This window comes from Copidosoma floridanum, unplaced genomic scaffold, assembly GCF_036245765.1.
Source record: "Copidosoma floridanum isolate Cflo_tuat_1 unplaced genomic scaffold, Cflo_Japanese_pri ptg000020l, whole genome shotgun sequence".
Lineage (NCBI taxonomy): Eukaryota > Metazoa > Arthropoda > Insecta > Hymenoptera > Encyrtidae > Copidosoma > Copidosoma floridanum.
This window is the reverse complement of record NW_028321897.1, coordinates 27,897,188-27,923,654: the sequence shown is the minus strand read 5'-3', so window position 1 is coordinate 27,923,654 and position 26,467 is coordinate 27,897,188. Positions and strand designations below refer to the sequence as shown.

At 31.7% G+C, this 26,467-nt stretch overlaps 1 protein-coding gene across 3 annotated transcripts in view; it reads left to right on the top strand.

Annotated features, from left to right (window-relative positions):
* GlyS (glycogen [starch] synthase) overlaps nt 1–26,467 on the top strand; it is a 1,005,553-nt gene that overhangs the window by 286,908 nt on the left and 692,178 nt on the right. For all 3 annotated transcript variants that reach the window (XM_089593760.1, XM_089593761.1, XM_089593759.1), the window contains one exon: nt 7,095–7,291. In XM_089593760.1, the coding sequence (XP_089449886.1) occupies nt 7,095–7,291 (197 nt within the window). The remainder of the gene's footprint in view (nt 1–7,094; nt 7,292–26,467) is intronic.

Genomic DNA, 26,467 nt, shown 5'->3' with positions numbered 1-26,467 from the left:
ATATATATATATAGGTGTATGCTTGTATGCGAATGTTCGAGAATTACTGAGTTTGTACATAACAACTTTTAGGATAAAAGATAGGATAGGTTAAAAGGTATAATTTCATATAAATCTCATTTGAAGGATAAATGTACAAATGTTTACCGTCTCTAGAGTATTATTTTAATTTAAGTAACGTCATATATGAAAGATAAGATAATGAATACCAATAAGTAACAGTTGTTAAGGAAGTCTTGCAATATTGAATAGCAACTGGAAAGTAATACATTGTACGGCACATTTTTGCATAAGTTTATTTTAAATTGAACAATACTTGAATTAATATTATACAATAATATTACTAGTAACTGTAATAATAGTTTTTTCTTAATAATTACTATTATTTTCTAGTAAATCTCCAGTTGATTTTAATTTGCTTCCTAAACTACAGTTAAATTTTTCGTTCTCTTGCTTGTTTATACAAATGTTTAATCTTTTACATTCTTCATTTATTACAGACCTTAAAATTTCCTGTTCGTTTTTCTCATTTAAGTGGGAGGAGTGAAGTGAGTGGGGTGGAGTGAGAGGTGAAAAATGAGAAAAGAGGGGGCTGTGTGGAAGCTGCTGGAGAATATTGGGAAAGCGTGGCGAAGTGGCGAGGAGTGGTGGGGGGTTAGGACGAAAGTCGTAAGATTAATTGTATTCTCTTAGTTTATTTATTTATAAAATGTTTACCTAAATTACATGCCATAATTCTAATTAGATTTAGCAAGATTAGGCGCTTTGTTTTATCAAAGTTTGATGATGAAGTAGATCAAAAATAAAATAAAGTATACTTACACGTAAATAAAATGTATACACATACATGTATACCTTACTATACAACATGTGCATGCATGTATACATTTTATAGTCCGTGAAGATTGGTAGGATCTCCGTCAGGTCATCTAAAAGTGGTGTGGGAACGCGATTTGAGGTCAAGGAGAAATGCGTGAGGAGCAGTTGTGGGTCCGTGGGGGTCAGTGAGGATTTGTATGAAAACCATGATATGTGTAAAATCGAGAAAAAATAGAGCAATGTTAAGGTATTTTTTGGTGGGTTCGTGGTTGGTGCAAGGGGGTGGGGGGCAGTGGTCTGTGGAGGGGTTCTATGGAATTTCCACAGAAACAATATGTTATATGAAAGTACACAGACGCGCGCATGCGCATACATACTAGTAGTGATTCCTCCCCCTGCACAATTCGCGCGCTAACTCCCCAAGTCTCTATTAAAAGTACTTTGAAATTAGGAAATATTAAAGATTATGACTGATAATTGTATCCAAATCATTTACCAGATAGTATACTAAGTCACCCAAATTTAAATAAATTATCACAGCATGTTGATCTAATGGTTTTCCCTTTACTATTTTCATCAGGATATGTACGATAGAGCACTCGCCATAGGCAAAAAAATTGTATAGAAACACAGAATTTTACGTTGTTACAATATTATTTGTATAGAACTTCTTACTGATTAAACGTACAGTAAAATTTTAAGTCCTATACTTTATGCTAAAAGATTAACGTAACTATTTTTTTGCATGCATACATGATGATAGGCAACAATAGGAGAAACTTTTCAAATTATACTTCTATAGGCGTGTTCAGCCCTATGGAGTGAATCAACAATTTTAGATAGGAGGCTTTGAGAAAAAGTGTGACGGAAGTGGATTTTGCTTCATTATCCCCCTTCGCCCCGCCTCTCTTGACGTACTTCCGGCCCCCATGTACCACACAACGCCACCACACTCAACATTCTCTTTTCACACCACACATTTTTAATCTTACTTCTTCTTTCTCTTAACAAATTAAAAAAAAAAAAAAAAAAAGTTTCCAAATAGATTTGAACTACTGTCCTCTTCCATACTGGCTGAGACCCTTATCCACTCTGCTATAAACAGACCTGGTAATAGAAATGTGATTACTACATTTTATGGTACAGTTCGTAACTTATTTTCAATGTAAATTTTAATTTATTGTGTATTCATTTATTTGGTTTTATTTCACATTAAATAAATAAATTATTTCATAAAATATATTTTTTGGTACATGTTTTTTTCAAAAATTTGGAAATAACTATCAATATTAGCAGAGCAGCTTTCATATTTATTATAAAGCATTCATTCATTTATCAGTAATTTGTTACTTTTAAAATAATTAAGTTGTTGTTTATACATTTTAACACTTTTTTAAAATTTTCTAACTTAAAAAAAAATTTTCGTACTGTATAAATACAACAATTAATTTTTATTCTGTTTTTTTCTTTCATGACTTTTTCTTTGTCACAAGAACGAAATTCAGAGAGGTGGGAAGAGCGCAAATATATGCAGCAACTCTGGAAATTATTTTTCTCATATGGATGAACTTACACACACGCTTTTACGTAAACTTACCCCCTTCCTTTTTAGGATACTAAAAAAAAATTATAGACCTACTTTAAAATGAAACAGGTTTATTTAAAAGTAATATTTCCTACAAATAACCATTGGGGGCATTTCACAGATCTTATAAATGCAATTTTGAGTGATTTTTCCGCAAGGTTAACGTTAAACTGCAAATTTTTATAATTATAAGTCTGAAAGAGGGTACAGTGGAACGATCTGCAATTTACTATAGAAATTTCTAAAAGTATTTTTAGAATACATTTGATACTTAAATAATATCTGTCAAAAATACCTATGTGTGATGAACGTCCTGGAGGGACACTCACTGGTATGTACTACTATGCTATCGAAAAAAGCGGTAATACAGGTTGGTTTGTCTTAATTTTTAAGGTACAATTATATTTTGGATATCAAATATGGACTAAAAATAAGTGTGTAAACATATGTAATAAATGTAAGCGTTACGTTACAGATCTTATCAGTGTAGGCAGTAGGAAGTTGTTCTAAAATTACCGTCACCATGAAAATGAACATGAAAGTGCACAGTCTTGTACTGGCCAGCCTTCATATTGTTTGTATTGTATTGTGCAATTATATATAGATTGTTTATAACTGTTCAGTTATTAAATATTAAAATATTTATTGAAACCACACCCAACTAACGTAGGTATACTTTTCCCAACGATAGTTGCGCCACCTTTGTACACAGTATCGTTTCATGATAGATATATTTATATTTATAATTATTATCTAGATATATTATTTGCCATATAATTTTACAGAAGTATAACTTCTTACTTGGGTATCCAAGCATTCACTGTCCACTGGTTTTCACAATAATAAAAAATTATTAAGAATTAAATGTTACCAAGGTCCAATACATCATATATTACGTAGTGCATCAAATAATTCAAAAAATTAAAAAAAAAATCAAGTAGGACACACTTTCATTTTACCTTCAACATACATTGGTGGTCCAAGATATATGCAAAAACATTACCAAGATGCAATATGAATAATGTGAAGGTTCAAAAAACCTAATTTATTTATTACTGTTACATGTAATCCAAAATAGAATGACATAAAGCAAATTTAAAAAAATTTTCCTTAAATACGACTCCTTATGACATACCAAATATTACTGTTAGATTATTTAATACAAAACTGGAATTCATATAAGATGATGTAAGCAAGGAAAATATTTTCGGAAAAGTTGTTTCTTACGTTGACACAATAGAATTTCGGAAAAGAAGACTACCCCATGCTCACATTATTGTTATATTGCATCCTCACAGTAAATAAATAATCACTAATATAGACATTGACAACTACATTTCAGCAGAAATTCCACTTGATTCATATATAAAAAAATCAGTTATCAAACATATGCTTTATGAATCTCACAATAAATATAGTCCTGGTTTCACCAGCCATGAAAATATTTGTGCAAGAAACTTTCTAAAAAAGTTTACTGATTGTAAAATTTGGAAAAAAATAGTCATCCAGAGTACAGAAAAAATGATAATAGATGTGATACTCACATATATTATATAAAAACAAAAAAATTCCAGTTAACAAGTCCATGGTAGTACCCTATGATAAAATTTTGTTGTAAAAATGTAACTGTCAAATTAATGTTGAATATTGCGCATCTATTCAAAGTATGAAATATATTTTTCATCATATTTATAAAAAAGTAGATAAGGCATTCTTTAAGAATAACAAAAACAGATCTCAATGCTAATGTAAATGATGAAGACATATTTGACGAAATAACAGAGTATGTAGATGGTAGCTACTTAAGCCCTATGGAAGCAGCATGGCGGTTGCAAGAATTCCCTCTTTGAGGACCAAGCCATTCGGTATTTAACTTACCAGTACATGTTACAAATAAACAAAAAATAGTATTTGAAGAAAATAATATGTTCAAAGCAATAGAAACTTCAGAGACAGCTTTGACGGCACGGTTCAAATTGAATAGAAAGGATAGTTTTACGAGAAAAATTCACTATATAAACATTTCAGAATACTACTGTTTTAATTCAACAACAAAAACTTAGGTAAAACGGAAAAGAGTTTGTGAGAAAACATTACGCTCATATTTTAATGGATTTGAAGCTAATTCTGTCATACTATATAGGAAAACACAGGCTTTAGTCAATCGCCGTGTGACGCAGGGATTGTCTTGTTACTCTGCGTAATCCATGTACTAAAGTATAGCGAGCGCGTGCACTTGCTACATATATATCTAACATGCTGAGTTGGAGAGAAGCCACGATCTTGCTCTTCAGGGCGCTTCCGCCTTTCAGGCTGGTAAAGGCGTTCCTTACTGCTTCTCTGAGCTCTCGCTATTATAAGTGTTACTTTTATAAAGACAATCTATTCTGATCAAACTAATAGCTTTAATTTTACTGTTTAATCCGTGTAAGAAAAACCAGTATACTGTTATTAAAGTTGATTCAAAGTTATATAAAACAATAAGGAGAGGTTGTATTTTATTTAAAAGAATGTGTCCCAGGTGATTTCTGTGTTCGATTGCTCCTATATCTTTCCACCTTATTCTTGATTATTAGATACAAGCTTAGGCTGGTATTCTTTAATCCATGGTGAAAGCCCAGGTAATTGCTGTGCTTGATTGCGCCTTCAACTTTCCGCCTTACTCTCTACAGTCCAAGCGAGTTTCTTCGCTAGCTCATTATTCTCATTTGAATGATATAATTCTAAACAGATGTTCTTAGCGACATTGACTGAATACCCACTACACTGGCAAGATCCATCTCCTGAAATACCTGGCTTGGAATCCACTTTTGCATTAATACTTTGAGCTGGGGCCATGGAGTGTTAATCATTGACGTGGCACCGGAATTTCATCACCGTCATGATGTTGCCTTCTTTTTATTCGTTGTGGTTATCTGCTGTTTTTTGGGGACATCAATTTCCGTTGCTTCCTCTTGCTGATGGTTTTGGCAATTCAACGTAGCTCGGGTCTGCAATGGTCATCTAGCTTCTATTCTCTTGAACTCTATCTACGTCTCGTAGGCACTGTACTTTTGGCCTCTTCTAGTGCTTTTCTAAATGCTGGGCAGCTGCTGCTACCTGCTCCGTGTTTGGCACCTTCTGTTTCGCAAGCAGACCACCAGATTTTCTCCTTGTAATCTTTCTTTCAGTGATTGCAGCTGCCACACTGGAATCATAGCTTTGACCCTTCTAGGCTACCTTCTGCCCTTTGCTATTAGCTCCTAGACCAGACTCACTCTTCTTATTTGTGGTGAACAACTAGGGGTTTTACTCAATGCAAGTTTGATGCCAGCCTTCTTGGTAATCGAATCTAGATCCCAGATTTTAAGCGTTACTCTTTTCTCTTCTGTTATAACGAATTGTAGCCTTTTAATGGTCTTAGCTATACTGCTAACCAGGGACTTTCGGTCCTTTACTCCTTTAACTTTGAGAAGAAGGTCTCCTTTTTTAGTTATAGTAACTTCTTTGACGGTGATCTCGGATTTTTCCGGCTTGTAATTAGTCCTTATCTTCTTTAGGACTTTGGCAAAGGTCTGCCCTTCCGTGGCCTCAACGAGAATTTTTTTTTTTTTCTGGCATTATCTCGTTTACCACTGTCACTACCATTAATTCTTATCTTGGGAATAAGCTCTTCATTTTTCCTGATCTTTCTCCCATTTTTAAACAGTGGCTTAAGGGTCTCCTCCGGAGTTTCTGGACTCCTGTTCCACTTGCCTTCTAGCATGCTCTTCATAAATCCAGATTGGACAGAGTGTGTGATTCTCTCGTTCTTTTCTGATCCGTACGTCTTACGCATCAGATTATCATCGGCTAATTCTAGAGGATTTTTCATCTTCTTCCTTGTCCCCTGACGTCTATCCTTAAAGTTATGCAGAAGGTTCAACGCTACTTTTATACCTTCTTTAATTAGCATTGCTGTTTTTGTGTCGTCCTTGCTGCTGCTTCCAGCATATCTTAAGTCATTTCCTCGAGTCCTGTAAATACGATATTCTCCTTTGTTTGCTTCATAGTTAGTTCTGATCTTCCTCGCTTACGTTCTGGACGCCTTTGTGGCCCCTCACAGAATCCGTAAGGCCAATACCAGTTACCTGGGCTTTACCAGGTCAGAACTGGCAGTGGATCCCCTCGGAGAGGTTACTGCCTGGGGTCCTTAGTTTTTATTATCGTCACTCATCATACGTTTTTTTTCGGAAACCTACCCTAGATTTATAATGAGGTTTTATCCTCGGCGTTTTGGTCAACGGAAACTATTTTATTTCATTCCAACCATCCGTGGGCAGAAGCTCTGATCTCCGTAGCAATCCAGAATCATACACCCGTTGAAGGTCTCCTCCATTTGCCACTTCAAGAAACGTGCCCCATGTGCCTCATAGGCTGATTGCCTCAGCCCGAGTATTGTTATTATTGTTATTATTTTTTATTATTATTATTATCATAATTGTTATTTTTATTATTATTGTTCTTTTTATTGCTATTATTTTTATTTTTATTATTATTATTATTATTATTATTATTATCATTATTGTTATTTTTATTGTTATTGCTATTTTTGTTGCTATTATTTTTATTGTTATTATTATTATTATAATTATTATTATTATTATTATTATTAGTATTGAATACTCATGCCAGAACACGTATTACTTTAAAGAAATTCGACTATTTCTAGGTTATAACAGGAACATGGCTAGTTGATGGAAATCCACAAATCATTTTATTGGATATAGGAAGTGCAGCTTGGAAACTGGATGAATATAAACAAGAACTATGGAACTCCTGTAATTTTGGTATACCACATTTAGATGTTGAAGCAAATGATGCTGTCATTTTTGGTTACTTAGTTTGTCACTTTATTACGGAGTTTCGGTATGTAACGGTTTATAAAATTTCCTTTACTTTTATTGCTCTGCGTTCATATTTAATTCTAATTTTGTAACTCATAGTAGTTTTGATCTTATTTTAACCAATTAAAATTAAATTTAAAAAAAGGTGTGGGTTTTGAAACCTTCGGCATACGTAAAACATTACAGAAAAAATTATTGAACTTGGTGGCATTCTCTATGTCGTTGTATTATTCTATTGCCTGGAGACAAAAAAATACGATTTCATCTTATGTTTTCTGCCATAGCACTTAATTAATTTTATTGAAAGGGAAGCTTTAAAAAATTAAAAAAGTTGTGTTAACAATTGTAACAGCTGGTGGCTGCTCTGCGCTGCCATCTGAGCCTCTCCTGCTCTCTTGCTACTAGGTGGCTAACCGGTTACAAGGAGACAAAACACGGGCTATGGTGTTTAAATTCAAGTAAGTTGTTATAATAATGTAGTAAGAAAACATAGTTTAATAAAACAGTTGCATAACGTGCTTAGTTAAGAAATTAATACAAAAACTGATTGTGATAGAAAATATATACGTACTCAAGTTTTCGTGTGCATTAAATTTTAGCTGTCTTAATACATTAATATTTTGCTGTTAAAGTAATCTACTTTTGCAGTAACTATCATATGTTCTACTACCTGTTGCAGCATTTATTATAGCATACATACAGTCGTTATTATCTACAAAACCTTGAGTTACATCAATATTAGCTTCTTCGTCTATACTGTACGGTATTCCGGATGCATTCTCGTGTATGCAGTCTTCTTCCTAAATTTTAACTTCAACGAGCTTGGTATTGCAGCAATTCTTTTCTGAGCAGTATTGACATATTTCTGTGCAAGTTACATTATTTTTGAAGAAAGATTATACAAATAAATTGCCAAATCTACTCTAAAGTGGTCGTTGCATTAGAAAAATTAATATGTTTTATTTTAGTGCATCAACTTTTTTCTGCAATACAATCAAAATATACTAGGTCAAGAAAAAAAAAAAAAAAAAAACCATACTTTAATCAAAAGTGTTACAGTATAAATTTTTTTTTTTTACTTTTTCTCACCATTAATATATTATTAACAATAAAAGATGGATTTTAAAAAATTTTCATTTTGTAGAAAATTTGATGGCAACGAGATTGAGAGTCGTAAAATGCCTCTAAGAAAAATAGAAGCGAAGATAAAAGCAAAAAACTGAGTAAAATATAAGAATTTGTTCATAAATTGTTAAATAATTAAGTTATGCCAACTTCTGATCTGGACAAAACGATTTTTTCCATATTTTTTGGAAAATTCTGTAAGGAAGTAACTAATTTTTTCACTACTGAGATTAATAAATCTGTCGGGTCATGGACTATACATATATAAATTTTTTTACCATAAATACTTTGTATTTTTAATTTTAATTTTAAAAGATAATTTATTCGATGATAATTATTTGGAAAGAGTAACTCCCTTGGAACTTCCACTTTCTCGTTTTTTGATAACTTGAACATTGTTTAGGGCTTACACCAACAATAAAACACCACTTGGTTTTTCTTGGGCAAAAATTTTTGATTTATATACTTGTCAATATTACGTTTCATGATGTAGACCTTTTTAAGACTGTAAACACATGGACATATATATTAGCTTATTGTACATAAAATATAAAACAAAATAAGCGCAAAGATACAATACGTGTACTACCTCTCACTTTTTTACGCAAAAACCTCAAGCAACATAGACCAACAGTTTTATTTTATACACAAAGCATCTTATAAATAAACGAGATAACTTTTTCAATTATAAACTGTAGGTGGACTGTTCACACCGACGGACAAACAGGCAATAAGATTACAAGGTATGCGGTACGTCTTCATGCACATGTATACATTAGCGGTCAAGTTTGATTATCTAGCTATTAGTGGAACTGTGTATAGATGTGTGAGCGTGGATATAGTTGCAAGAAGTATAAAAGTACAGATTAATACATTTTTGTTAGTTTCGACTTAAAGTACAGTTATTTGGTTGTTTCTTTATAAACTGAGATATAGTATATATGTATGTATAACATAATTTATCTAACTCATTTTTTCTATTGATGTTATAGTCAAAGAAAACAATGGATGAGTTTATAGAAGGTGTATAGTTGTTGGTTGCCTCGAATTGTTTGTGGTTCAATAAAAATTTTTTTCAGTAGTCCATAGGGTGTCCCATGGACGGATATATCAGCCCTGCGTTTGCTGATATAGTTTTGGAACGGTTTAAAGAGAATGTATTATCTACACTACAAGATGATATTTTGCTATACAAACTTTATGTAGATGACATCTTGGCAATATTTTTTGTTGTGTATGTTATTATGAAAGTCTAAACTATGGTTATATTCTTTCGCATGTGAAAAAAAGACAGATTTTTCAGATTTATTTTTATATAGTCTCTCGTGTTCTTTTAATCTGGTCGTAAGTTTTTGTGAACTTTGGCCTGAATAGATTTTGTTACATTTTTGACATTTAATATAATTAAGTATAAAACGTGTGTTTTTTGTCTTGTGTCTAAGATATTTTTTCCTAATATTATAATTGAAGATAATTTTTTGTTAATCCTATTTTTTACACCAAAATTTTTGGATTTCATGAAATAATAGCATTTAGAAGCAATAATTGGATGGTAAGATATAAATACAAGCGGTTTTTTGGATTCCTGAATAAAATTTTGTTGATTCTTATTATTAGGACAGTATTTTTTAAATCTATTTTTTATTATTTTTGCAGCAAACTCTTCTGGATAACAGTTTTCAGACAACACACGTCACACAGTTTACAGTATAATTAGAGAATATTGTAATCATATAATGTTGAACTTATTTGGAGTAAAATAAATGTTTAACTTTTTCATAAATCAGGTACAACTTTTGACAATTTCTTTTGAAATGAATTACAGTATATTCAGTAAATACACAGATTTTTAAACTATGCTTATCATATTTATTGAGTGGTACTTATTTATTACATATAAATAATAATGATAAAATCTGGTAATACTGAAAAGCACAAGACCTAAAAAATATATCTTACCTTATATTTTATGTGTGAAGCAGGCATTCTTAATAGTCACGGTGTATGTGGCTAAAATCTACTTCCGCTACTTTTAATAGATTTGTCCATAAAACCACGAAGGATTCGGTTGATTACGATCATCTAGATTGTTTTAAAAAAGATTAGTATGATTCATTACTACTAATAAATAGTATAATTAAATTGATTTCAGCAAAAGTTCGTAAAAATACTTTATTATATAAGGTTTTTTCATGCTAAATTGTGATAATATTCTTGTGGTTTGTAGAAAAACATTTAATTTCTATAGATGTAGAATAATTTTGAGACTGCTTCTGAGGAGGTAACTAGTTAACAAATATCAAAGTATGATAGGGCATGTAAAAATTAGTTGAGATTTAATTAAAATTTCTCTGTAATATTTATTTTTTCAAAAACGAGAAATACAGTACGGTGCCATCACGTCAGTTATGATAAACACTGCATTATTCAAATTTTGAAGCAAATTCTAGTAGCTCAATTTTGAATCCCGTTGTTTTCAATTTTAATGGTGTAACCACACAGTAGTCTTTGGTATTTCTTCACTCCTAAAAGTTTTTCTTTAAAAGCTGCGTAAAATGTAAAAATACCTACTTTTAATAGCGGAAATTTGTAGGTCCAGTTACTTTGTAATTTCATATAGCTATAAATGAATGTAGTTATAGCTTTTTTTATAATAAGTACAGTGCTTTACGTCTGGATCTCTTGTAGAGGCACTACTTAGGGCACTTAGCACTTGTGATTGGGAAGTAATTGGGATGGAATTGGACGAGGGGAGAGCCCTAACAACTGATCTGCATTCACTCATTACGTTTGTCATATGGATCAGGAAAACCTTGGGAAATCTCCCGTAGAAAAAATCTGATGCGGAACAGCGCGGTATATCTGCCTTATTTCTGACCCGCTATTCAAGCTGCAGACTTAGACAACGGGACAGAAATTTGGTAGTTATAGCTACAATTACAGCTATTACGTATAAATATTATTATAGCTTTACATTTTTGACTGAGAGTGTTCACGCATATTCGAACTTCAATGCCCGGGTAATTTTCTCTGTAAATACGTTCATGCGTAAATGTTAGATATATTGCATGGTTGCAGAATAAGAACCAGTAACGTTTCATTTTTAATACTGTATATTTTAATGACTTTTAATTAAACAATACACCTAACTCATCAATAAAATTTAATATTACAGATGATGAGCGATACTTACGAAAACTCTTTGTTTTGACTATGATTTTTTTGTTGACTGGGGGCATACTGCGCAAGGTTAATACTTAAGTTTAAAGTTTACTTTAAAAACAGGTACTATACTGCAAAATTATCGTCGTTATTCAATAGTATTAGCTTTAATTTAATTCTTGATCGTGAGAACACCTAGTCTCTACGCAGCACTTTTTATCACGAATTCCTAGTATTCCAACATATCAACTCTGATGGCTCGAACATGCACTGTACATTCTCCTATTTATTTTGCATGATCTTTCACCACAGAAAACTGTCCATGACGCTGGCTGAAATTCCGGAACTCGGACAAACTCTAAAAATATGTACGCAGACACGATGTTCTACTTGCTGAGACTTGCAAAATCAGATCCATGCCCCACGCATACCTCCGTCTCGGTCTCTCTCTCTTTCTTTCTTCATCTTTCTAGTTTGCTCTCTTCTAATACATTCTCACAGTCATTAATTTTATCTCTAGCGTAACAAAGTTTACTGAACACATCACATTTACACATCTGCTTTTCATCTTTCACCTCTCTGTACTTCACACACAACACTCTTATCTGTCAATTCATCTTTGAAGCCCTTCTTTCCTTCTTCCTTGTATCCATGAGCTAGTGAATCGGAGGAGATTGAACAAAATCTTGATAGCGTGCTTGATCATTACAGTTTGAATTTTTTCCAAAAAACCGTTGAAGTCTTGTTGTGTGTCAGGTCTATCGTTACTCGCAGAGGCTTTATTGTCATTTAGCACCTTGACTCATTTGTCTCTGTTTTTTTCTTGCTCACCTCGTACGATACCACTTACAGTCTACTTGTCTTCCCTCAAAACTATGAATTAAAGCAAACACTTGTACTAATATGCAGCGTGACAAAATTTGCAATAAGAAAGATATTTCATTTGACTTTTATTTAGCACCTTCACTCTTTTATTGAATTGTCTCATTAGCTGTATTTCTTAGCCTCTCTCTCTCATCTTTCCTGTCATGAGCCATAAAAGAAGAAAAACTTACACGGTGGTAATAATGTTAAGTCTAAGGCACAAAAATTGTATCAAGTTAAGTTTTTTGTGTTGTTAGGTTAAATGGAAAAAAATGACTTACAATTAGTCATAAGTGTTTATAAATTGCAGCTGATTACAACCTCTTTTTCAATTCATTTTAACAGTTTCTACAAAGATTTTTGGATGAGGGAAGGCTTCAGATAAGAAGCAGAAAGCATCATTAGCGGATAATAATTAGTTAAAAAATCTAGAAACATCTTGTAGCAAGGATAAATTTGAATCATCCGTATATCTATGGCGATACAGAATATTGTACTTAAATAAAAATTCTTACATATTCTTGCTAGCATCAAAAAGGATATGTAAGGTAAAGGTACCTATTATGAGCCACTTACTCACTACCTTTTTGGAATCATGGTCATTGTAAAATAATAATACGTTTTCTTTTAATACTTCCGATACCTTCTTGAAGCGCTAGACTTATCAAATAAGTACCAATAGTAATAATTGTGAAAAAGAGTGTTGAAAAGATTAAAATTCAGAAAATGTCGACATCCTTTTTTGTATGTATTATGGGCCTCTAATTTAATTATGTCACTCTGGCCCATAATCTTTGTCCACATTATGGGCCACTTTTAAAAGTTATTACACACAAATAAATCACACTTTTTTTTATTCCTTGTGATATTTAAATGAACAAATGCTTTTAAGTAAGATATATTTCAATTTACTTTCACCAACGAAATTACTTTACTTGGCTTAAAGTTTTCATGTATTCTTGTGGCCCATAATATGTATTTTGTAGGATTTACATGAGTCCATATTATGGACCACCACATTGGCCCATCAGCATTGGTATATAAGTATACTAAAGGTAAACAAAGATTGAGTTTTATCTTCGTTTTAGGTTAACTTATTTCAACTCTTGATTTTAACAAGTTATTCGTGTTCTGAGGTATATAAATGTCTTCTTCAGCTGCATAAATGTGTACAAAATATTAATAAACAAAAATACTATTGGTGAATTGCTTAAAACAATGATAAAGTTGCTTATCATCCATGGCCCATAATATGGACATGCTTTGATGGACCGTGAAAATGTGTGGGCCACCTTGCTAGTACCAGTCCGTAATATATACAAAAAGAAATGATATGGTCCATAATTTAGGCCACTATTTTATTTAAAAAATTGGATTTTTAATTGAAAAACTAAGGTTATCACGTGAATCTACAAGCTTCAAGCTACTTGCAACGTTATCATAACATTACCTACAAATTTTTTGTTATTTAATAAATTGCAGTTTAATGAACGTGGTCGAGAGCCTATGATGCACTTACTGTCCTACAACGCCTGTTAGATGCCCCAACTTTATAGATACGAGATTTATCTTTTTTTTATGATAAAAAACTTTTCAAAAATATATTAGTAAATAAGTCATTTTAAAGTGTAAGACTTGAATTTTCAGGTCCACTGATTTTCAAGACAATAAAAGTGACTTAAATCCTTTATTTTTGACGATTAACGTATAGGTGGCCCATAATATGGCTGGTGGCTCATAATAGGTATCTTTACCTTACGAAAATGCTGAAATCATTTTTAATAATCAAAACATTGAAGACCATAAACTTTTGTCCTGTATCAAACTAGATGATAGAAAAGTAAGTACTCTTGCAAAATGGACTTGAAACAAGCTATCAGGGATCTGGTGGAATTTCGTAGAGGAATGAGGTGATACTTATAAAAACCTTTTACTACTAAAACTGTTGGTTTGTTTTTGAAATAAATATTGAACATTGAGAGAATCCAAAATTTATGATGTCGTGTGAAGAAAAATATAACAATAAGACACAAATACTAGAAACATGGTAATACTTATAATTATATAAAGAGACAGCGTTTGTTTTATGTTATCAAAAATCTCGAAAACTACCTTAACTAATCGACCCCAAGTTTTGACAGAAGTTCAATAACAACTTCTGTTTCATAGGCTATTAAAATTAACGATAACTTTAATAGAAATCTTTTTATGCTGATTATAATAACCAACTGCAAAACAGCTTTGAAGGGGAGTTTTAACTTTTGGCCACTAGAAGGCGAGTGGTTATGTTTTTGCTTGCAAATTACTTTTTTTTGGTGTCTCAGCTTCTCCTCCATTTAAAACTAAAAAGTGTTTAATTTTTTAAATTCGTATATAGTTAAAATATATAAAATGTAAGGTTTTGTCTGATAGAAAATTAGGATAAAAAATCCTCATTTTTTTCCAATTTTTTTAAAGTCCAAATTAAAATTCTTTAGCATTAAAACTTCTTTTGATTGTCTACAATCTCATTATTTCCTTGTATATTTGCTGTTGGTTATTTAACTTTGATTTTTATTTTCAAATTATATTGCTCCTTTTATTCTGTTGGCAATTACATACAGTTTATCTTTAAGTTGGATTTTAGCATCAAAATGACAAAATCGAGATTATTTTGCAAGACAACTGCTGCTTTCGCCGATTCAACGAAAGTTTAGATAATCCTGAAACTCAAAAATCTCAAATAAGAATAGAAGCTGCTAATGGACGTGCTACGGAGATTCCTCCTGTTTGAAAAATACGAATTGCGAGAAAGAAACGCGAGTGATTTGAAAAAAACTGAAAACGTTTTACATTACGTGTCAACACACTGCGGTGTTCCATTTTGTGAGTCTCGGGAAAAGACCAGGGTCCGCTAGTTAATAAATAATGAAATAAATCAATGGAGTACTAAACGAAAAATTTCAGCTACAAATATTTTAGATGGTGAAAACTCACGTTTCACATAGGTCTAAACTATTTTCGTGATATAGGCTTTTTATCATAAGTAAATATGGTGTATAAAAGTACCATATGATCACTATTGTATACTAGCTACAATCTGATCAATAAGAACCAATGGAAAAAATATAAAAATATAAAAAAATAATTCCCTAGTCTTACAAACATAATTACGTGCAGGGTTTCAGCTTGAAAAAGCCGTTGACAACACCACCTGACATTATAAAGGGTATACAACATGTAGCATGATAAATGGTTTACTACATAATAATAATACTACATTGATAAAAAAAACATTAACTTATTTATTCATGTACTTACGACTACATACAAAATAAATTAAAAATAATGTGGTCTATAAGTAGAAAACAGTTACAATAGTAAAAAAATTAAAAACAAATGAATTCGTAAATACATATTCATAGCAACGAAAAATCCATTTTTTGAGAGAACGGAAATCTACGATGAATTATTGTAGTTTCAACATTGACAATTGATAATGTTGCAGCATACAAAATTGATGTTGCAGTGTGTAGTAAGAATTCGGCACAAGTAGTAATTACATTTTAATACTTAAATAAACAAGTATAAAAGCAGATGAAATACGTAGTAATTTTAAATATATTAACAAACTTATCGTTAAATAAACGTTAAATGAACGCTTAATTTCGGTGTTCAAATAATTTTGATTGACCTACATTAACATTATAAACCTTTACAAAAGATTATTTTTTTGAGTGGAAACAGGAAAAAAGTATCATTTTTTCAAAAGAAATAAGCGTTTGTGTTTAGCAAAATTTGTAGATTTACAATTTGCCAACTGGATTGACCTATGTATTTGCATAATAACTTTATTTTAATACCTTAAATTTCAGCTAATGGAGAGTTGTCACGCAGAGTGAGCAGAGGGTGAAGAATGTATGTGTGCGTGGGCGCGCGCGCGCGTGTGTGCGTATGTGTGCGTATCTATTAATTAAAAGTGATTAAGACATTATTAGTTGGAATGAAAAAAATATTGTAATGACTGTTAACACAAACACGTACTTAGCTTTTACGAATAATTGTTATTCCATGCTTTTTCAGGAGATAAAAAATGTATTTACATAGAAAATGACTTCGTGCAATATGAGACAGTTCTTGCTTAGAATAGGGTAAATTACCCTATTATCAAGCCTGTTCCAGCTATCGAGTATCTAAGATATATGGACAGTAATCATAAGAATAGATTAATGTATACGCATAAATTATTTTTCTTTTTATAAATTTAGTGAATGATGCTGCCTACGAAACTCTCCAGACTCAAACTACTGACACTTCAATGTAACTATGACGTAAAAAGAAAGGTTACATCGTTTAACTTTAATGTAATTTAATTAACTTTCGTTTAATTTTCTACCAAAAACCGTAACGCAATGCGTTATTTAATGATATTTATGATATTTAATGATCTTCAAAATTCGCTGCCTTAATTACGTGCTTTGCATAAATGTAATAGCAGTATCATAAGACTTTTTACTACGCGAAAACAACTTTTTTTTTATTTTTATTAACATCAAGGTCAAAAATTAGACCAGACAGTGAGAAAGATTAAGCATGAAATAATCAATTTTTCGGATGGGAGCAAGGTTTTAATCGATTTCCATAAAAATTTTTGATGCCAAACAAGAACATGACTAGGTGGTAAGCTGAAAACGGAAGCTTTTTTTTTAAATCAACAAAATGAAAAAAATTGTCTTTTTTTAACGTTTGCTTAATGTCTCTGTTCCTTTGCATTTTTTGCTATACTTTGTTATATACTTTTCCATTCCTTGTATAATTATTGAAATTTTTAGGCCCAGTAGGGGTCGCTAGGTGTTATTGATTATCTACAAATAGCCTTTGAAGTTGCAAAAGTGCTCATTTCTATGACATTAAATATCTCACAAAAAAATACACTTAGATACTTCAAGTTCTCTGATATTGTTGCCTATCACAGTAATAATAAGTGCACAAAATCTTAGCAAGATCGGTTTTAAACTTTGAGATTATTGAACGATTGAATTCTTTTTAGTTCTTAATTGCAAAACGCACTGTATTCTTTCTAAACCAGTTGCACCAGACAATCCAGGCTACAAAATTCAAGAAAACTTTCAAGTTTTATATCATGTTGAAATTTATAGAAAATTCTAATTTTGACCGATCTTATGACAATTAATTTAATTGTATTAGTTCACGACACGCATATGTTTTAAAATTTTATTAATTAAAACAGATACGGTTAAAACACTTAATATTTATTATTGATAAAAATAATGATAATGTTCTTTAATTTTTCGTTAAGCTACCCCAAATCAAGTACAAAAAAAGTTTTGTACGAGCCTTGGAAGCTGAGAAAATGATGTTTCTGCAAACTCGGATGATTGGAATCGATGAGTTTGTTTTCTACTCCACTGGTGTCGAGTAGCTGGAAAAATTATCTCGACTCCAGAAGGTCGTAGAACCATTTTTTTTTTTGAAGTAAAACTTTTCATATTTGGCCGTAAACAGCCACGTGAGGGGAAGTATGTTACGAAAAAATGTGGCCACCCACCCTGTGGCTTAAACCCTCTCCTCAATCTCCTCTCTGACATACATCCTTTTGCTCCATCTCTCTCTATTTCACAGCGCGCGACACGCGCTTTCTTTCCCTTTGCTGATGGCTATGTACATGTATATTTCTACGCTGCGATTAAATCGATGTGCTTGTTTAAGCTGAGGTATCGAGAAAAGAGAAAGAAAGAGAAAAACAACAGTGTACCTATACTAGAGGCAAAGTATACGTATGTATATTGTACACATTTGTACGTGCTCCGTGTTCCAGTCTGCGCAGAAATTTTGGTGGGTTAGAGCCTTCTTTGGCTGTTGTATGTATACTGTTTGTATATCTAAAATAGTAGAATAGTGCTTGATCTCTTCGAAGTCTTAAAAAACAGTAAAAATCGTTCTGCTTTTCTATTTATCCTTTCATACGTATACATATATGTGAAAAATGTGCATGAAGTAATTAATATGTATCCTACGATAACCTTGAAAACAAGGAAAAACGCTGTATCTCAAAAGGGAAGCAAAATTAGTTAAAAATAACAATTATTATGGATCTCCAAAATGATCAAGGTGCACAAATATAGAGTGGTTGGACTATGCACTATTATAACCTTAATTTTTTTTTTTCAATGTATCTTGAGAAGAACAAGTAAAAAAAATTTCTTATGTATGACTTGTTTGAAAAATCAGTATGGACATTTACAACATCTTCAAAATGTTTTTGTCACAACATAACTTCTCAAAATTTTAGATGGATCAAAAAAAATATTTTTCATGGCTTTTCTAAGGAAAAACTACATGATTGACGTAGTGAAATATTGACAAATAGAAAGGGGTTTGACTATGCACAAGAATAACCTTAATTTTCTCAATTTTTGACTTAATCTTGAAAACAACAAATCAAACAATAACTTTTATTCAGTATGGCATGTTTGGAACATAAATACAGGTGTTAAAAAAGTCTTCGAGGAATTTTTGTTACACCAAATGTCTCAAAATTAAAAAAACAGTCGTATTTTGAAAGGGAAGACAGATAGGCCAAAAAAGTCATATCTCATAAGCAAGGCTACATCTCTCACATTAGAGCTTTAAACTGACTCATTTTTTAATCCCTATCACGTACACTGAGAATAATTGTCACTTGACCAAAACCTATATTCTTGTTATTAATTTTGAGATTAGTAAAAACTAGTTATAATCATGGGTAAGTTTTAATATTAAATTATGTACAATAATAGAAAACAAACAAAATAAAAATTACGTTACAATGAAAAATAGCTTTATATCTATTGTTTTTCTTAATCTCAGTCAGATAAAGTAGTTTACGTTTATGGTACGAGACTATTTTTAACGAGATTATTTTACGTTTATGGTAGCCAAAATAAAGAAAAAAAAATTTGTTTGTCAGATATAATTATTCCAACAAGAATTCTTTGTACATATATGATATCATATCAAATGCACGAATAGTAATTTTGAATAAAAGGAATTTTTGTCCTGCGTAACTAGACAAAAGTACCTTTTTTCGGGGCAGTATGGTGAAAATTTTTGTTTCGTTCTGCATTACATGACCAACAATTCCTACATGTATTATCAATGCATGTGTATAATCACGTTTAACATAGGTAGTACGTATAAGTATTTGTAGTTTATGGACGCACGTGCTCGAATACGTAATAAAATAAAGTTTTTACTATTTTATCATCGGATTCTTAAGGACCTATTAAAATAAGGAGTTATCTAATTGTCTTAGTTTCTGTTATATCAAGTTTAATAACATTTAAGCTGGAAGTTTCACCTCTGCCGGGGATCCTGAGGCCTATACTCCATTTTCTAAATGCGTGTTTTCAAAAGCTTTTTCCAGTTAAGAAAGTGCAAATGCTCGAAAAGCGAAAATTATGAAGTTATAGGGCTTATACGTGTGTCGTAAACTAATATAGTTAAACTAATTGTTATATAATCGGTAAAATTTAAATTATTTAAATTTTCCAAAATATTCAATGGGATATAAAACTTGAAAGAATTTGTAAATTTTCTAACTTAGATTGATTGGTGAAGCTAGTTTTGAAAGGATACAGTGCATTTTGCAATTAAGGACTAAAAAGAATCTAATCGTTAAATTATCTCAAAGCTTAAAACCGATCCTGCTAAAATTTTGTGCTCTTATTAATAATGTGATAGACAACAATATCAGAGAACTGGAAGTATCTACGTGTATTTTTTTGTGAGATATTTAATGTCGTAGAAATGAGCACTTTTGCAACTTTGAAGGCTATTTGTAGATAATAAATAACCCCTAGCGACCCCTACTGGGCCTAAAAATTTCAATAATTATACAAGGAATGGAAGAGTATATAACAAAGTATAGCAATATTTCACCGTATATTTATAACAAGTATATGGCTGTGTGATCTAAATAGGTGTACTACCTAATCATCCCCGAAAAATCAAAGCCCTTAATTACCTATACTTACTCCCGTATCTAACCCTAATCCTTCCTTTACCAAATTTGTTTCGACTTAGTTTCTATGCGATGAATGGATCTATGTATCTACTTCTTTTAAGGAAGCTTATCAATTTTTATAAATTCATATACACCTTTTGATACAACATGAATTTTCTGACAGTTTTTTTTTATATAGTTTTAAATAGGGTCATCTACCCCTCTATGCAATAATCAGGAAGTGTTTCAACGTCTCTTCTATTTTTATAACACTTTTAGATTCTTATATTCTTTCCATGATAGGATAAAAAGTATTTTTTGGTGATATTTTCCTCCTATATTTAATGATATAGTCGGTATGAAGAATTTTCTTTCTCTCGCTAATATTGAGATAAGGATTAGTCAACTATAAGAAAATAAATTTACTGCTTTAAGCTTAATATACATGTTTGAATTTTTTTAACCTTCGAAAGATAATACTTATTCAATTTTGACCTCCCTAATAGGGTAATATCTCCGTAGTTTGTATGATTATATAATTAAGTGTTATTAAAATTTATACATCTATTAAGCAATATTTTTAAATTATACCTCAACAAATTAAAATCAAAGTACAAGTAGGAGTATTAAATCGCTTTCAAGGGTGCTTGACTTCATACGTGCATGCTTCGGTAGAAATGTAAGTTTTAGTTTTTATAAGCTTAGTTATGTAGTTATGTTCAACAGTAATTGAAAAGCGGTGAATTAAAGCGCAAATTTTTAATTAAATATAGGACTTATGAGATTTTTCCGAGACATATCACACAATGTACTAAACAACTTAATTATGTCACCTTTTTTAGTTTCCGATCAAAAAAAAAAAAAAAAAAAAAAAAAATTACGATTTTACATCCCATTAGTAAGAGTCAGAGATTTTTATACCTGATGAGGGCTGGGACATTGTCCAAACGGCCGAAATGTTGTTTTTTTCTTAATAAATATAAAATTTGACAGTACCACCATTGCACGTTATTTTAATCAAAATATTTTGCGTAGTTTAGCTTCAATACTACCAGAAAAAATGTCAACTTACCAAGAACCTTACAGTTGATTGTAAATTGAAATAAAATTTATATAAATCTATTCATAGTCTTACTCTTAGCTACATAAATGACTTAATTATTAATTATTGCATGTATAAAGACCATTTATTTACGTCCTGGGCAATAAGAAAAGAAGAAAAAAAAATATAGACTTCAAAGTAATTGTTTATGGTTGTGCAAGGTCCGTAGAGGGTAATGAGATGTCTTAATGGGAAGTAATATAAATCAGAATTATAGTAATGGCGTCCGAATACATTTACCATATTACTCACATGATACCAGCAAATAGTGCCTACTAACATAAATACATGTCTGTATGAGTTTATTTTGAATATTTATGTCTAAATGTTGTTTGTTAACAAAATAAATTAAGAATTGGTACAATACGTATACATATACGTATGTGGATAGGTATCAGGGTACGTGATAATTAGTAAGGTTTTATTATAACCCTACAAAAATGGTAGCTGGGGGGATGTGGTGACTGGGGTGAGGGTTGAGAGACGTTTTGCCGGGGTGGTTAGGGTATGAAAGGGGTTATAAAGGAGCTGTAAATTGTTGTAGGGGGGTTTTTGGCGGTGATGGAGGTCCAAACAAAGAGTATACTAAGGTGAAAATAAGAAAAATGACAAAATTTTACCTGATTATCTGGAGGATCAGTAAGAGGGTGGTTGAAGGGTTACAGTACGGGTGTAGGAAAGCTGTGGGAGGTTTATGTGAAATTCCCTACACAATCAGCTATATAACATGAAAAAATATATAAAGGGTCATTCGATCATCTGTTTAAAAAAGACAGTGCAGTGGCCTCATGAATTTGGCTTACATTAAAGTATAATATTGCTCCTCGTAAAATATGATACTCTCTAAAATTTAAGGCTTCCCAATATTTAGGAAGACAAGATATCAATGTTTTAAGTTTTAAAAGTGGTTATTTTACATATTTCTTTGCTATTTATAATAGTGGCGTTATAGGGGATAATCTATGCGTGAAAAAAATTTTTTTAATTTATAAACTGTTCTTATGCACTTATTCGATTGTATACAGTGCATTGCAATAAAAGATAATACAATAGCTAAAAGTGTGCTCGTAACGTTAAAAGAAATAGTAAATGTGAAAACGGATATTGCACTTTCTGCTACAGTTTTTGGAACGATGTTGTAAATTGGCTTGTTGGCTTCATCGAATTCATCACTACTACTATCATCATCGTCTGAGTAGTCACTACCGCTATCTGATGAATGACCTGCACTACTACTTTTTTCAGTATATTAATCTTCGGTATTTACTTCACCAGACTCGTCTTTGTGAGAATTCTCTTTCGTACTACGGTCAGATTGACTAAGCTGATGAGTTACATCTTCATTTAAATCAAATATATTATTATTCAACATCAGAGAGTCTTCATTGTTTATTGTAATTTGCGATGCATCTGTAACATTGAAATTTATTGTTATTATAATTTTTTTATTCTTAATTAGGTTTCAAATTTAATATACAGAGATTTTGTTTAATTTTATGTCAATTAAGAATTTTTATACCAGTGAAAAAATTCTTGCGCGTATCAGGGGGGGGGGAAAGATATAAGGAGAAATAGAAGAAGAGAGAGACAGCGAGCAAGAAAGAAAGTAACGTTTATTAAGAATCTAGTATGTAGTGCATGAACATTAATGTCTTTTGAATTATTACCTACTTGGAATATTTAGATCGCAAGAAATTTTCTCGAATTGAATGCTCACGTCTCTTTGCATTAGGTCTATTTGACTGCATTCAGTGCTTTCCTTACTGCTACTCCAGTTTTCTGTAAATTAAATGCAGAAGTTAATCCTATCTTAAAAAGCAAAATATAACAAAGGTTACCTCACAGCAAATGTATTAAAAATTATAAATCATACCACTTAAAGACTCATCAGAGCTACTTTCGGTGGAATCATTTTCATCATTCCTCTCGATTTCTTCTTTTAACTTTCTTAAAAATTGACATTTTCCACTGGCGGAGTAATCACAAATCGAACGTTCACGTTTGATGTTGCATATTCTTTAAGGATACAATGAATTTGATACATACGTAACAGAAAATCGATGCAAAAGCTTTGGATTTGCGTATTATCGAGATTAAACAGTTTAAAAGAATAAAACTACACACTGAAGAATAGTTAAATGAGCCTCTGTCCAAAATCACAGCAAACAGCGCCCTCTGATCATTTAGTTGTCTCGGTTTGGAGCGAATAACCTCCTAACGAATCGGAAATCAGCCGCGCCAAGAAGGTACTGACAGGCCAACGCTCGGTGTGGTTGATTTCACGAGTTGGGGTGTTATTCCCCCCCCCCCCCCAAAGCAAGAGATCCATACAAGAAAGCTCACAGGCTGGTGATTTTGGATGGAGGATCACCCAACCTTTTCCCAGTGTAGTTGTGCGATGCGGTGTTGTACGTAATACGCAATATGCAGCACATAAATACAATATTCTTCGAGGTAGAACAACCGTAGCTGGGACTTTATCCAGAGAAAAAAAATGTTCACGCTTTTTCCTGTTTGATCTTTCAGATTATATTTTTTAGGCTATGATAGGTGATTAGAGACATAAAAAGTCTTATGCCCTGCATTTTTCACTACTACCATATACAACATGAGCTTGCATTCATTCGAATTTTCGTTACCTTAGGTAAGATTCAAGTATAAACCTGTTTAAAACTGTTGATGCTTGGAAAAGATCTGTTGTGCAGCCGTAGGTTGATTACTCGCTGATTGCGTTTCGAAATCTTTCCAAAAAGAAACATAAATTTTGTACTTAACAAGTACTAATGCGATTTTTCTCTCTCATGGGATTAAATAAACGTCTGCATTCCGTGTTGAGTTTTCTGCTTCTTTATGTGGATGCTATCTGTAGGAATCTACATGAAGAGTAAATTTATGGGTCTTACGTGTGAAGGTTACCTGTCTTTAAACACATGTAGCCTTTCTTGCGACCAGCCCAACGAACATCACGGCTGCAAAGTAAAAGCAGCAGTTACTTAAACGCATCAAGTATAGTACAGCTGAGTTTTACGCGTGGTAGCTGTTTAATAGCTAATATCATAACGCAAGAAGCACTACGCTTCAAACCCGTCAAATTTCTTCCCCGTGTGTATCGCAATAACGCTAGCAAAATAATATACAATCAGGATATCGTAAGGCATGTACTCACAATTAACACATTGATTTTTCATCAACCTGCCGCTCATTTCTCTTACCCTCTCATCCTCTCATGGAATTAAATAGAGTTAGGCGATACAAGTTACGCTTACCATCACTCCATGTGACCACTACCTTAAATCTACAATTTTAAATTATATTTATAGTAATGAATCTTTTACAGGTGACAAAAAATTGCTTGATTCCTACTCGGTTATCACTGAAGGAACGATTCTACCGTCTAATAATGAATCGTTGAACATCTCTGTACATTTAGAACGGAAAAAAGACGCAAAAAAAGTATTAAAAAGATGAAGATGATTGAAAAAAAGTCGATAAAGCTAAAAATAAAAAACTATTGAAACAAAAAGCAGTATTCAAAATATCAGACAGTGACACAGAAGAAACGAAAACCGATGAAACTTAGATCAACAAAAGTAGTGATGATAATGAATCTGAAATAGATGAAACCAACAATCACTAGAGCGAGAAAGGAGATTGTAATTTCAGTAACGCGGAAAGTAACACTGTTGACGATGAAGGTGCCAATAAAAGAAAAAAGGACGAGAAAAAGAGTAATTCAATTTTTTTCCTGTACTTAAAAAAAAAAGGTTAAAAAAATTTTTGACGTATCTGACCAAAAACGATAATTTCTATTAAAGAATTTATAGATGTTGATAGACGTTATTTGAAATTAAATTTGATTCCTCCTGTGAATGCCGAATGCTAGGCCCCCCAGTAACAAGTATACGTTCGAGTACACTGCTTATGAACGCTTCTATCACAATAGATAAACAGCAACCAAGCCAGAATAAATTACTGTCACTAAGTAAGTCAATTTAAATTTACGATTTGTTGTGTAATATTTATTTAAAAATAAAAAATTTTTAATTTCTTTTATCCATTGAAAATTGTTAAAAATTGATTTTGATAGCAAAAATAGTGCGGACGATTAAGATTGATGTAAATAACTTTTATTTTTTTTACGAAACACAATTTAATTAAGCGTAGGAAAATTAATGTCTGTGCTTGTCTTTGGATTTTTTCGCTTTTTTTTTTTTTTTTTTTTTTTTTTTTCGTATTGAGCACCAATGCCAGTTCCTCTCTTTTTCTCACTATGTAGATGGCGACTGATTGAACAAATTATACTTGCAACAATGAATTAAAAAGTCTTATTGAAAAAAATTATGTTTAAAATTAAAAAATTTGATTTTCGGATTATCAATAAAGATGAATCTTTTTCAACCAAACATTACATAAAATATTTTGGGGGAGAAGTACACAAACCGCTGCACAAATCAACAAAATCAAGATAAGGCAAGTGAAGTTTGAACAGATAAAAAACTTGTGAGTAATTATGGTTGCACATTGAAGCGCTTATCCTTAAATACTAATTTACTGGTCAAAGCTTTGATGATTGATCTACTAGGTATTAAAAGATTGAGAAAAATATTACCAATTGGTAGAAATACTCCAGAAAAAATATCAACTGATCTTTATGATGATGTTTTTAGTAATCATTTCAATTATTAAGAGCCACGTAAAATAAAATTAAACGTTAAACATCAAATAACATGTACTTTTAGACTTGACTACGTCAAACACCTAAAAAAGATATCGTCTAAAACAATATCATTATAGAGAATATTTAACATCATATTGCGCACAATTAAGAAATCCAAAGGCGACTAATGTGAAAATAGAAAGCAAAGAAAACAAATGTAACGAAATTATAGAGCATGAGAGTGTAAAAGAAAATAAATCAAATGAAAATAAGTAAAAAAAAAAGAAACTAGCCAGAGGAAAAT